Genomic DNA, 12,490 nt, shown 5'->3' on the forward strand with positions numbered 1-12,490 from the left:
GGCGAGGAGGGGAGAAAAGAAAAAGAAGTGAGAGAGAGAGAGAGAGAAAGAGAAAGAGAGAGAGAGAGAGAGAGAGAGAGAGAGAGAGAGAGAGAGAGAGAGACATGGAAAACTTTCAGAAATGGCCCCTGAAGTTTCCAGCAAGGAGATGCCATGCTGCCATGCTCTATGTATCTGAAGAGACAGAATGTTGAGGAAAATCATCAAAAGGTTCCTTTTTGGAGAGACGAACAGCCCACATGATGGAGGTGATGAGACGCCGGAGAAGATGACGCTGATTGAAACTCATCCGGGGGGTGTGGTGCTTTGGAGTGTGGGGTTGGGGTGGTGGCAAAGCAGTTGGACCACCACCCCCCCCCCACACACACACACACACACACACACCACCACCTCACCCTACCCAGCCACCCACCCACGCAGTCTTCTCTGATCGAGTCCCAGCGCTCTCTGCTTGCTGGCTGTTTGAAATGCACATGTCTTGAGTACAAAGGCCTGGGGTTGGTGCCAGCTCCACCAGCAGACGCCAGAGAGTGTTGAGTCGCAGCGATCCTGCTGGGGGACTGCTTCGTCAGCTACCTCACACACACACACACACACACACACACACACACACACACACACACGCCACCATGCTGCTCACCGTAACATCTCATGACCAAGTCATGAACTTTACATGTACCAGCTGTGAAATTACTGTGATCTGGATGTTGTGTGTGTGCGTGTGTGTGTGTGTGTCTGTGAAGGAGTTGGCTGTTTTAATGTTTTTTGTCAGTCAGTACTATAGAGACTTACCAGATCCTGTCCATTTTCCTGGAGAAAATTGTGTTTTTATTGCCTCAAAATCGACATGTAAAAGCCTTGCAGAGACATCTTATGAGCAAGTCAGGCTTATTGTTAGGAAGCACTGCAAGACGAGAATATAATGCTATGGGATATTGTTTCAGGAGATTCTCAGTCTTGTGCATTTTATAGGTGATAACATGATGTTTGTACATTGTAATTACCTTGGAATGAACTGCAATTTGTGTAGGGAATCATCATTGACGAAGCAATTTACACCACAGCTAATCCTTTTATTTCTCTCAGATACAAGTAACAGCTTCTCTGTATAAAACACTAAACTCTCTTTGCAGCCGATCAGCTATATGTGTTTCGAGGCAGAGCAGTTACCCAACAACAAATGGATTGCCAGACTGAATGGGGTGCCGAGATTATATTGTCGAATGCTGTGTGATTGGACATAACACAGGCATATATTCCTCAGTACAAAGCATCTTGGAATAGTCTTCAGCTGGCTCAGATGAGAAAGAATGAAAGCAACCCCATCTGAAAGGGCAGACCTGAATAGCAGGTGCTTCATAATAGACCTGTCAGCTAATTTACCTTACACAGCACACTCTATGAAGCCAGGGCAGCCCTCTCTCGCTCTCTCTCCATTATTTAAATTCTCCCTTTTTCACATTTGCCATCCGTTACTGAGGACTGATTCTTATCTAGAGTGACCCAGAGCTGTCATAACGACACAAAAGCACTGTTATTGTAACTGGGATGGCATTGTGGGATAATGAAATGGTGAGAGGATATTGGAAGCATTTTGCAAGGATAATGCAGGGAATGTTTTGATCTGAATACACAGTGAAAGGACTATAAAAATGTATTTTTCTGTTGCTTTCTGTGAACACCTGTTTGCTAAATTACATGTGAGTGTTTGTTCTGAAAAGGAACTAGACCATTGGTTTTGGCAGTTATATTTTCTCTGGGACAGATAACAGTCTCTTGCCACTGTTCATTATGTCTTTTTGATGTGGTGGTGCACATTTCTTAGGGGCTGCTAGTCTCATGCATTTTAACAGAGATGGTTTAGAGTGAAGAGGTAGTTACATACATTTTCATTTGATTTTAGAGCTTTTTGTATTACTGGTATGCTTTGTCACTTTTGAGGTAAAAAATCTGTACTATTGCATTTTCACTTTTTTTGTTATGCAAACACATTTTCTATACAAATTCCTTCCTGATGGAAAAGAAATCCTGATAACAAACTATTCTTTCACTTGGCATAATCATGTCAAGTGTTCCTGCATACATTTGGTCTGAATTGCCTGGCATATCTTATATTGGTCTGGCATATCTTATATTGTCTAAATCCCTCTAGCATTATGAGACAGTATGTTGAATCCTTGTTGAGCTGACGCAACAATCACACTGCCAATTCTCCCAACAATGCCACCCTGCCCCGCTCTAGTAATTCACAGTCCATTCTGTATCACGTGGCACTTAAGACTTTCACACATTCGCAAAAATGGGAATTGTTTTGACTGCGCGATCTGTTGTGATTCCGACGCATCTAACAAACAAAACAGAACAACACCGTAAGAGCAGCAGGAGGCCGTACTGGATCGGTGGGTGGGTGGGTGGGTGGTTGATGGTGGAGGCGGTGGTTCTGCTGCTACTGCTGCTGCTGGGGACGGTGGTGGTGGTGGTGGTGGTGGCGGCGGCAGTGTCGTGGGCGTTCTAGAGAGAGGCCCATCAGCCCCAGCAGTGCTTTGATGAGCTCATCCATCAGCCGCGGCGTGGCGAGGTTCCCGTCAGAGCCGGCAGGGCTGCGGCAGCAGTGGCGGGACCGGCGTGGGGCTGCCGCAGGGAGGAGAGGTGTCACTCTTAAACAGGATGTATGGCCTCTAGCCGAGACACAAATTACAGAGTAAATACATTACAGTGGACTCCTCCACGTCGACATCTCTTTGCTGGCGCGGAGTCGACGCCAATCATGCAGCAGGCTTGTCGAAAGGGTTGGTGGGGTGGGGTCCTTCTCTTTCCTTAATACGCTGGGCAGAGAGGTGTACATTAATACACACACACACACAGACACACACACACATATATATATGCATGCATGTACAAAGGCACAAGAACACATACACATTCAAGCATGCACACACGCGCGCGCGTGCACACACACACACACACACACACACACACACACACACAAACACATACTATGTGCAAATGCATTAGAATTGCCTCCACCTCATGCGCTCCCATTAAACTGTCCAACACCCTGCCTACTGTCACTTCAACACAGGCAATCAACATCCCCAAGGCTGTGCAGATAGACGTGGAAGGAGGTATTGAGTTTCCACATACAAATTAGTGTGTAGCCAACGGTATCGACCCAATTCCATCAGAATATCAATATTTCATATGCAATTATAATGCGAGATACATGACTATTCATAGGCCAGACGTGCCAGCAATTCCATAGAACCAAATTACCAGTTTCGGCAGGGCTTTGGCCTGAGTCATCTGCTAATTTAAGTCAACAACAGATGCGCTGCCATTTTTTTACTAATAAAATATAATGGCGGCACAAATACCACTTAATTTCCTACGCTGATGCGGCAGAGTGCTGTGATTGGTATAGCGTCTGTCTAACCTTTCTCTTTGCACACGTTAAGTACACATGCCAGTGCTGTGTTCACCATTTGTTGTGTAAACGTGCAGACTGAAGGGTCCTTACAGCCTTATGCCCATATCTCTATCTTAAAGCTATCTCCGTCACAAACCCCCCCCCCTTTCTGATTTGTGATTTTGCATGCAATGACAAACCACACCCAAACAAGACATGAAGAAAAACAGTAAAGCAGAGAAGAGGAAAAAGAAGAAGAAGAAGCAAATGAAGTAAAAGCTAGAGGAGGAGTAGGGGGAGGCAGGCTGCTAAGACACCACAGCCACAACATCCTCTGTTCTGTCATAACATGGCATTTACTCCTTAATAATCAGCAAACAATTTATCGTTTGTGAGATACAGTATTCTAACTTGGGAGCTGCTTGACATGAGTAATGGTGCGTTTGTTTGAGGCACAGCTATAATTTTCATAACTACTCCCACTGATAATAAACTGCCATGGGAGGTTGTCTGTCACCCCACTGGAGGACTTTGACAGATGACATCTACACCGCTTTACTGTTTCTCTCTCTCTCTGTCTCACTCTGTTTCTATTTCTCTTTGTCTCTCTTGCTCTCTTTTCCTCTGTCTCGTGTTCTTACTTACTATCTCTCTCTCTCTGTCGGTCTCTCCCTGTCTCAGATCAGGCCCACAGTGACTGAAAATATCATCCAGCACAACTGGATAAACAACCTGAATGTGAGATTAAGCTCCTGGCATGACATGTTCGTAATTAGAGAGACAGACTGTGAGGGTGTCAGCCTGTCTCCTCAATGGACTGATTATTCTAATTGAAATATATGTTTGATCGACTTCTCAAGTTTATACATAATTTATTTAATTGCCAAGGTTTTAAGGCACTGCAAAACAAAAGTGGACATAATTAGACACTACATATACTGTAACTGTCAAAGCACACCCACTGTCTCAGGTGATTGCTTTTATTATTAGTTGATATTGCAAAGGTACTTAGTATATGCAAATGATACTGTATATGGGTGCCCTGCAAACATTCTATAGTAGGTTGTTGACAGTTCATATGGATGCTTTACTATAGACATGGGTAATCACATAAAGTGTGAAACCCACAAAGTGCTAATTTTATACTCATACGCCATAAGCAATTGTCAATCACCTGACCTCCATACATTCATGATCAAGGGACAGTGTGCAACAAATTGTCATAGCGTCACTCCTGGGCTATGATGGATTTGCAAGCTGCTTTTAATCGAGTCTCCATTTATTGACAAACTGAAGAGAAAAAAAAATCTGCTATGGTGAGCATGTAAGAATATTGAAGAACAGCCAATTTAAACCGAAGATGTATGACCTGAATTCCTCAGTTCATCTTCACCGCCTCAGCTCAGACGGTGTGGGCTGTGTCAAAGACTATGAGCGCAATAACACTGCCACCACCGTCAACCAAGAGGAAGTTTGTCATCATCACTAACAGACAGAAGTTGAAAAAGCACTCAAAGTCGACACTTAACAGCAAGAGCACTACCTACTTTGTACTTGAAAGTCAGAATGACTGGAGGAGTACTTGAGGTGCTGAAGTGTAAGCAGTTTTGTAACCTGCTAATGTCCCTGAGGAGTAATAGACAAGAAGACTTATGAAATTAAGTTTAATAAAAGAGCAAAATAGAAAAAAACTGATATTAGCTCAGCAGGGTTTTGAGTCATGGCTTCACAACTTTCCAAGTTTTGACGGGGAAAAAAAGAAGACATTTTGAGACTAGAAAGCACATCATTAAGGGATGGTTGTGGTGTTTGAAATGTGTGACTGTGGAAAACAGTGTAAACTGTGTTCAAAAAAGCAATGGTTCCTCACCCTGCCAACGGCTAATAGACCAAACAGCTATGGTACATGCTGTTTGTTGATAAAATGTCCCTGAGATACAGCGTTTTGGAACCAAACTCTTCAAATGTTATCATTCTTCCGAATGCAATTTTTGATGTTTGTAGGCGTTGTTACTACCGTTTATCATAGCCACTTTCGATTTTTAAAACTATACCGTCATCACCAGTGGTTAAAGTGGGATTAGGCAGGTGGGGGAACCCTAAAATCCAGTGTCGGTGCAACGGGGAAAAATGACTCACTGTTGGACAACATATTGAGTATTGTGGTGTAACAATACTTTTTGGACAAGAATTGCTAGACAGCCATTTTTAAATGAATGTGAATATGATACGGTGGTCTAGAGGTGCTCTAGTGTGCTATGAAAACTATTTTTTACAAAAAAAGAAAAATGTTGAATGTGGGTAATATCCTAAAGGAACGTTTTAGCACAGTGCTATAATATGTATGGTGGAAAAGCAAGCAACCAGTCACTTTGTGGATTCTTTCTCTTTTATTCTGGCACGGAAGATAAGCGAATACCACACACATTCTCTACAGCATACTACAGCCAAGATGTCATTGTGATTGGCTCGTACAGTGTGTCATGCCACACACTCCTCAGACTTGATACTAAGACTGCTGCTAGAACTCTATTCCCAGCAGACTGCAGAGCACTACTGGCATCCTAATCATGTCCAGATGAGTGTCATTACGTGATACACGCGAAAAGGCTCCTGCTAAGAGAAAAGAAAATAGCCATTTCGGCAGTGATTGGATCCACATTCTTTCTTAATGTAATCTGTAACCAAAATACAGTCTTCAACATTGATGATATTGCAGATGGGAAATCATAATGTTTCACTTGTTTTAAATTGATTTACTCTAAAACCTCTTTGAAATAATAATACTGCTATGAGACGAGATATGAGATTTTTTGATGAGGGTTTACCACAAATACAGAACCTAATTTAAAGGATTTAATCACTCCTGTGGAATTGTGCTCTAATTACTTCTCTAAGTGCACCACAGCGCTATGTGACTCCATCCCACCAAAAACCAGGTGTTGAACTAATTAGATGAAGTTTAACCTGTGCTTAATAGTTCACACCCACATCTTTTCATTCCGTCGCATCCCAAAGTTAATTCAGTTTCATCTCACATGTTCATCCATTCTGCATCATAAAGCTTTATGGATGCACTTAGTGATACCCACAGCACCATTGCTGAACATTACTTAATAATTACTTTTCCTTCTCTCCCCCTTCCGTAGGCTACGCAAGGCACCATAAACTAAACACATTACAAGGGAAGCGCTTGGGGACTCCTCTCCACCCACCTCCACCTTCTGCTTCCAAAAGGCGGTCTCAATCCTGAAGCACACCCCTCTGACTCACGGAGCGCCCGCAGTCCCATGCGACTAATTAATGATTCCTTTTAGGTGGCCACCTGCCACAGGAAGTGACAGGAAGAGCAGGTCCACTTCACGCAACACAGCTTGTCCCTGCAAATTAAGGCCTTGCAGCAGACTTTGATAATGGCCCCCCCAGTCGAGACACACAGTCAGAAAAGTCAACTTGGCTCTGAAAAAATCCTTATTAGCCCAAAGAGTTTAGTCTTCTTAGAATAAGAAAGAAGTCACCAGAACAAAGGTAGCCTACCTTACACTCAGCCACCACATTTTCAAATGATCTTTGAGTGGGTTGTCTTTGGCTCATCGCGTTTGATTTCATTTACGTTTCAGTTCATATTGAAATATTTTTGTGAAAAGGTGTACTGGCTTTTTAATAACAGCTCATGTCATTGTTTCAATGGACACTGAGGATTGTTTGCAGTCTATTACACATTGCCTATTGTTCATTATCCCACTGACTCACTACCCTGGTTAACACTGCAGGTCGGAGATTTCCTCAGAGTAAATAAACTGGCCAGGGCGCGAGGCACAGAAGTGGTCATATAGAACAGGCTTTAGCATATCTTTCCCACATTGTGAATATGAGCCTGGCTCCTATCTACAGAACTGATTGCTACAATAACTTGCTGCAATGTGGGGAAAAAAACAGACAAGACTACACACTCCGCACACATATCAATCAATCATCCTGGCGAAGATCAATAGGTGGAAATGGAGTGCATGTGTTATCTTCAAGAAAACACATCACCGAGGTAAGGAAATGATAAAACGATAAACTCGTCGCAAATTAGGACCCTGTTGCTCCATTGGTTTCCTGTGCCACCCTACTCTCCGCATCATCTCCTTAAGAAAAGGAAGAGTGTGATAGAGAGACGGAGAGAAAGAGAAAGACATTGAGGTGAAGCGTCAGTAATGGGCCTCCTCGTCTGCCCTGGCTATGAGCGTGAGTGTTCGCTCCTGACAAGAATCTCATTTGGAGGCCCAGCCTGCGACGCTGCTTTGCATGAGCAGACATATCGCGGCGGGCTTCCTCGTCGCTGCAGGCGCGCAACGATTTGTCACCGGCATCCGCCGTCTCTCGCGCTGAAGCGCCGCAAAGGCCTCGTGAGTAAACGAACGCTCCATATCGGCACGCTCTGTCGCCACGGAAACAGTCTAAACCCCAACAGCCCATTAAAGTTGCTTCGCCATGGAGCGAGATTAAACCACAAAAAAAGAAAGAGGGACAGAGAGAGAGAGAGAGAGAGAGAGAGAAAGGAGATAGGGAGAGAGAATAGAGAGACAGGCTTGTGGAGGGAAACGTTTTCTTTTCTACAAAACCACAAAGACTAGGCTAGAAAGCACTCCATCACATAATGTTAGCACTTAATAAATAACTGCTTCTTTGTCACAACATCCATTTTAATTTCAAGGAAACACAGCTGCAAAGCAAACAACCAGTGAGCAAGCCATTGGCTCTAGGTGTTATCGCTTTATTCATTTTCATTTCCACATATTATCAAGGAAACCTAACCGCTTCTGTCGGGTCTTCCTCAGTCACACTGATGAGAGAGCGAGAGAGAAGAGTTTGAGGAAGAGAGAAAGAGAGAGAGAGGGAGAGAGAGACACAGAGAGAGAGAGAGAGAGAGAGAGAGTGGTGTGTGCATGAGTGAAAGAGTGAGGCACACAGAAAGAGAGAGCCAAGACATCCTCCATTTCACAAGGGCTGAGAGGAAATACAAGTTTAGTCAAGTGTGAAGGAACAACTCATTATAAAAGTGAAACATGTCAGTTCTGCTGTAACAAAAAAAAAGATAATTTAAAAATGAATTTGGACTTCACATTGTCTCTAACAATAGAGCACTTTGTGGATAAATGATTAGTGTTACACAGGAAAGGAGAACTCATCTCCAGACTTTTTAAACTCTTTATGCAGGCAACTTATCCTCAGGGGAGCAGTTTCTCTTTTCCTCAAAGAACACTTAAAACGAGCAGACCAAAGGTTTTCAAGCATTTTCCCCTTCTCTTTCCCCAGTCTTTCCATCCCACTTAATGCATCATTTTAAGTGTAGCTAAATTAATATTAAAATGCAATGTTTCTTTTTTTTCAATACGAGCCAGTTGTTATCTTAAAGGGCTTTCTCTAGGTGCTTTAAAATGCAGCATCATTTAACATAAAAAACATTCCTCATTTGTCAGGAAGGTAAGTAATACAGCTAGCAAGGATGGTAGTAATTTGAGATGGATCTCTCCCAGAACAAATGCAAATTAAGACTGGGCTTCACTTAGAAACAAGCATTGCAATGTTTTTGTACTCTTGGGACATCTAGCTGAGAGTGGTAGCAAACAGGACACAGCGTGAGATTTTGAAAACCTCAACAGAAAAGGAGAGACAGAGAGAGAGAGAGAGAGAGAGAGAGAGAGAGAGAGAGAGAGAGAGAGAGAGAGAGAGAAACAATAATCAGGATTGGTCAAGATTGGGATAGAGAAAAGCATTGTTGGGACATTGTGAGTTTTCAGTCCATGGGAGGAGACAATGATCTTCAATTATCAACAAGTCTCTGTCCAATTTACAGGGGGCATGAGATGAGGCAGAGACCTACTCTGTGGGGAAGATTGTTCCCCTCTTCCTTTAAGAGACCTGTAGAGACACAATAGGTGAGGGCTTTCTCTCCCCCCACTGTAGTTAAGGCGATCGACACTGAGACAAAATGAATGGGAGAGTTTTAATTAGATGACAGACACTAAGAAAGAGACTTTTAATTAGATCGGAATCGACTTAGGGGGAGACTGAGTTTTATTCCAAGCGAGGAGCCTGGTAAAGATTGCCTGAGACGGAGAGGGTTGTACTGGAAACAGATAATCAACTAACCAGGGAGGGCAAAAAACTACGTACTGATGTAGTGTCTCATCACATGCTACCTACCTTTGGTATACGTATAAATCACACCTCTGGAGACACTAGGTTTGGCTGCTGTTATATGAAAGGTATTAGCATGTGAGAAGTTGGTGCAGTTCTGAAGAACATGTATTTTTAAAATGTGTGTGTTAATATGTTAAAAAGACATGTTTTCGTGGGAGTAAAATAAGTCTGAAAAACAAAACTAGGCTACAGCAATTTCCTGATCTTAACAAAGTTTCTGCTCTGACACAAAAAGCGAAAACACAATGTTCTACTTTGCAAAATTTTTTGAAAGCATGCACAGCAGGCCAATTTGTAAGAGACAAAAGATATAAGTAATTGCACATCCGGGCGAGCCAAACAGTCATTTCCAAATGTGAGTGGCTCTCATTTACCGCGAGAAGAGGACCACGGCAAAAACACTGATATTTAATTGCCGAGCGAGTTCCCCCAGCAGATGTCACTCAGCAGCTCAGGTGTGCAGTTAATCAGGGATGCCTTTCCCTTAGATTTCAAATTGGACAGAAGGATCAGGTCTGCTGGGAGCGGGCTGTCAGCATTCATCTTCTAAATGAGAATCCCTTCCACACTCCATCATGTAGCCTGTCCGGTCATCTCCAGGAGCTGCCAGCTCGCTGCTCCTTTGGCAGCTATGCCGTCCTGAAGCCAAACACTGGTCCTTCCACTTGGGCCTGCCCAAACACCTTTACAAACAAACTCATCAACCAAGCCGTGTGTTCCTCCTCTGAACTGTGGCAGGTAGTGTATCTGTGAAGGAAGGGAAACAATGTAATCGACTATTTTTGGTTGTTCTTCTGACAGGTGTACGCAATGTGTAAGACAGGTGTAAGACATTTTTTGTTTGTCTTAAGAGGCATAGAGAGGTTGATACTTCTGGATTTGCACATTGTATGACTAGCTCTGCTTAGACGCTCTGCAGATGCATTACTGAAAGGCACTAACTCCTCGTCATCTCAGTGGAGTCAATTTTTATCAACGGGTTATCATGAAATGGCCTCTCATTTTCAAGCATGGATCCACTTTAAGGGAAATTCATCACAGAATTGCTCTTAATGGCTGATCAAAAGACGGGGCCCTCTAATCCCTCACAATTTTTTCTCCTAAACACCTGGTATTTTTCTCCGTCTGCCTGTTCTCTGTCTCACTGTCTCCCTCCTCTCTGTCAGATGATTTCAAGATCCCCAAGGAAACCCTTTTCTCTGACACCCTCTCAGCTTCTCGTTCCACCCCATGAATAAAAAGCAGCCTTCACTGATTAATAATAATAAAAAAAACTTACATTTAAAACTCACACTTCATTTTACACAACCCTTTGTAGAGTCCAGCTGATTAAAATGGTTTAACGTATTGTGTAGCCAAATGCAAATTAATTGCAAATTAATATATTTCTATGCACATTGATTAAGATTCAAGTCAGGGGTATGTATAAGTAAAGAGTATAAATGTATTATATATATATATATATATATAAGTGTGCTGTTCTGTTGTTAATTTAGGAGTAGGGAGACCTCTAGTGGTCAAATGCACTTGCAGTAACGTTATTTTGTGCCTGCGGGGTTTCCGTAGTTAGTTCAGAACGACATTGATGAGTTACTCAGACACGCTTTTTACTACTCAGTTTTACATGGCCAGAAAACATTTGCCTGTAAGTATTTTCTTCAGTTTTATGATTCCTAGTTACAATGGAAAAGTTCCTCTTGTGTGGAACTTTGTCTATGGACTTTAGTTCGTTTTGAATGATTACCTTTGTCTAACATGCTAATTGTTTACAACCCAATGGAATTCACCATACATATTAACCTTAAGCTAACCCATCCATTTGTATTAAAAGCGTGTAATGTTACGTGATTGTGCACATATTTGCTGTATTCTGAACATATAACTAAGCTATATTTTGTATGTATGCTTAGTTTTACAGTGTTTCCAAAGTAAAACATTTAAAAGGAACATCAGCCAGCCATTCTTGGGGAAACTGTTGTCTGTCTGCCCAGCAAATGTAACCGGCTAACCACCTCACACACGAAAAGGGCAGAATAGTAAAAGGCAACTCTTCCAACGGCCAATAATCGTTCTGTAAGTAGAAAACAAAACAATCATCACCACACAAAGAAACGAAGAAATGGATTTTGAAGAACTAGAGACACGGTCACAAATATCCAACTGTTCAAGAACAAACAAACGCTCTGTAGCTAATTCCCTCGCTTTAAAAGCACGGGCTAAAGCAGAAGCTGCGCTGAGCTGGCGTTTGCTAAGCGAAGAGGCTGAGCTATTAAAACAACAAGCTATACTACACGCCAGTTTGCATGAACTGAAACTAGAAAAGGCTGCGGCAGCCGCACTTTGCAGAAGCTGAAATGCTAGAAGCAGCTGCCGGAAGATGATTATGAACTGTTAAGCCCACTTCAGCCAATTAAAGCCAACATGCTGTCTCAGACCCCATCTGAACTTAATGGTGAAAGTGCTACTGCGCAGACCCCTGTTCAACATCCAGGCCATCAGTCCTATCAGAGTGGAAGAACAATCAATACATTAGTCACAGTCTCACCTCCCGATGCAAAGCCACCTACAACTCCACACACACACCAGTGCGCCAATCTAACATGGACAGCGTGAAGTGAAGAGCTGTGAGAACCAAGGTGATACAACATCGAGTGAAATCAGTGACTATGAGTTCCTCGAATTGGCTCGACAACGCCGTCCAGAGGAGAAGCTACCTGGAATTGAATCCGGGTCACTAGCACTGTAAATGCACAAAGACAACCACACAGCTATAGAGAACTTCCCCACAACATTAAACCCATCAGCGATGATTACAAGCCTCCCTTGCCATATCAAGCGCATCCACTCCCTATGTATGACACGAGGCAATACAGTACTGCAGCTACAACTGAT

The 12,490-nt window shown here is 42.9% G+C and overlaps 1 protein-coding gene across 2 annotated transcripts in view; it reads right to left on the bottom strand.

The window, feature by feature from the left end:
• Positions 1 to 2,625: 2,625 nt before the first annotated feature.
• The window catches only part of pcdh1a (protocadherin 1a), a 92,480-nt gene continuing 82,615 nt past the window's right edge, over positions 2,626 to 12,490 (bottom strand). The window contains exon 5 of one of the 2 annotated variants that reach the window (XM_048237431.1): positions 2,626 to 2,678. In XM_048237431.1, the coding sequence (XP_048093388.1) occupies positions 2,659 to 2,678 (20 nt within the window). In that variant the 3' untranslated portion in view covers positions 2,626 to 2,658. Of the gene's footprint in view, positions 2,679 to 10,176; positions 10,346 to 12,490 lie in introns of those variants that run through there. The other variant, XM_048237430.1, reaches the window with a different exon arrangement.

This window comes from Alosa alosa, chromosome 2 (genome assembly GCF_017589495.1).
Source record: "Alosa alosa isolate M-15738 ecotype Scorff River chromosome 2, AALO_Geno_1.1, whole genome shotgun sequence".
NCBI classification, from domain to species: domain Eukaryota; kingdom Metazoa; phylum Chordata; class Actinopteri; order Clupeiformes; family Clupeidae; genus Alosa; species Alosa alosa.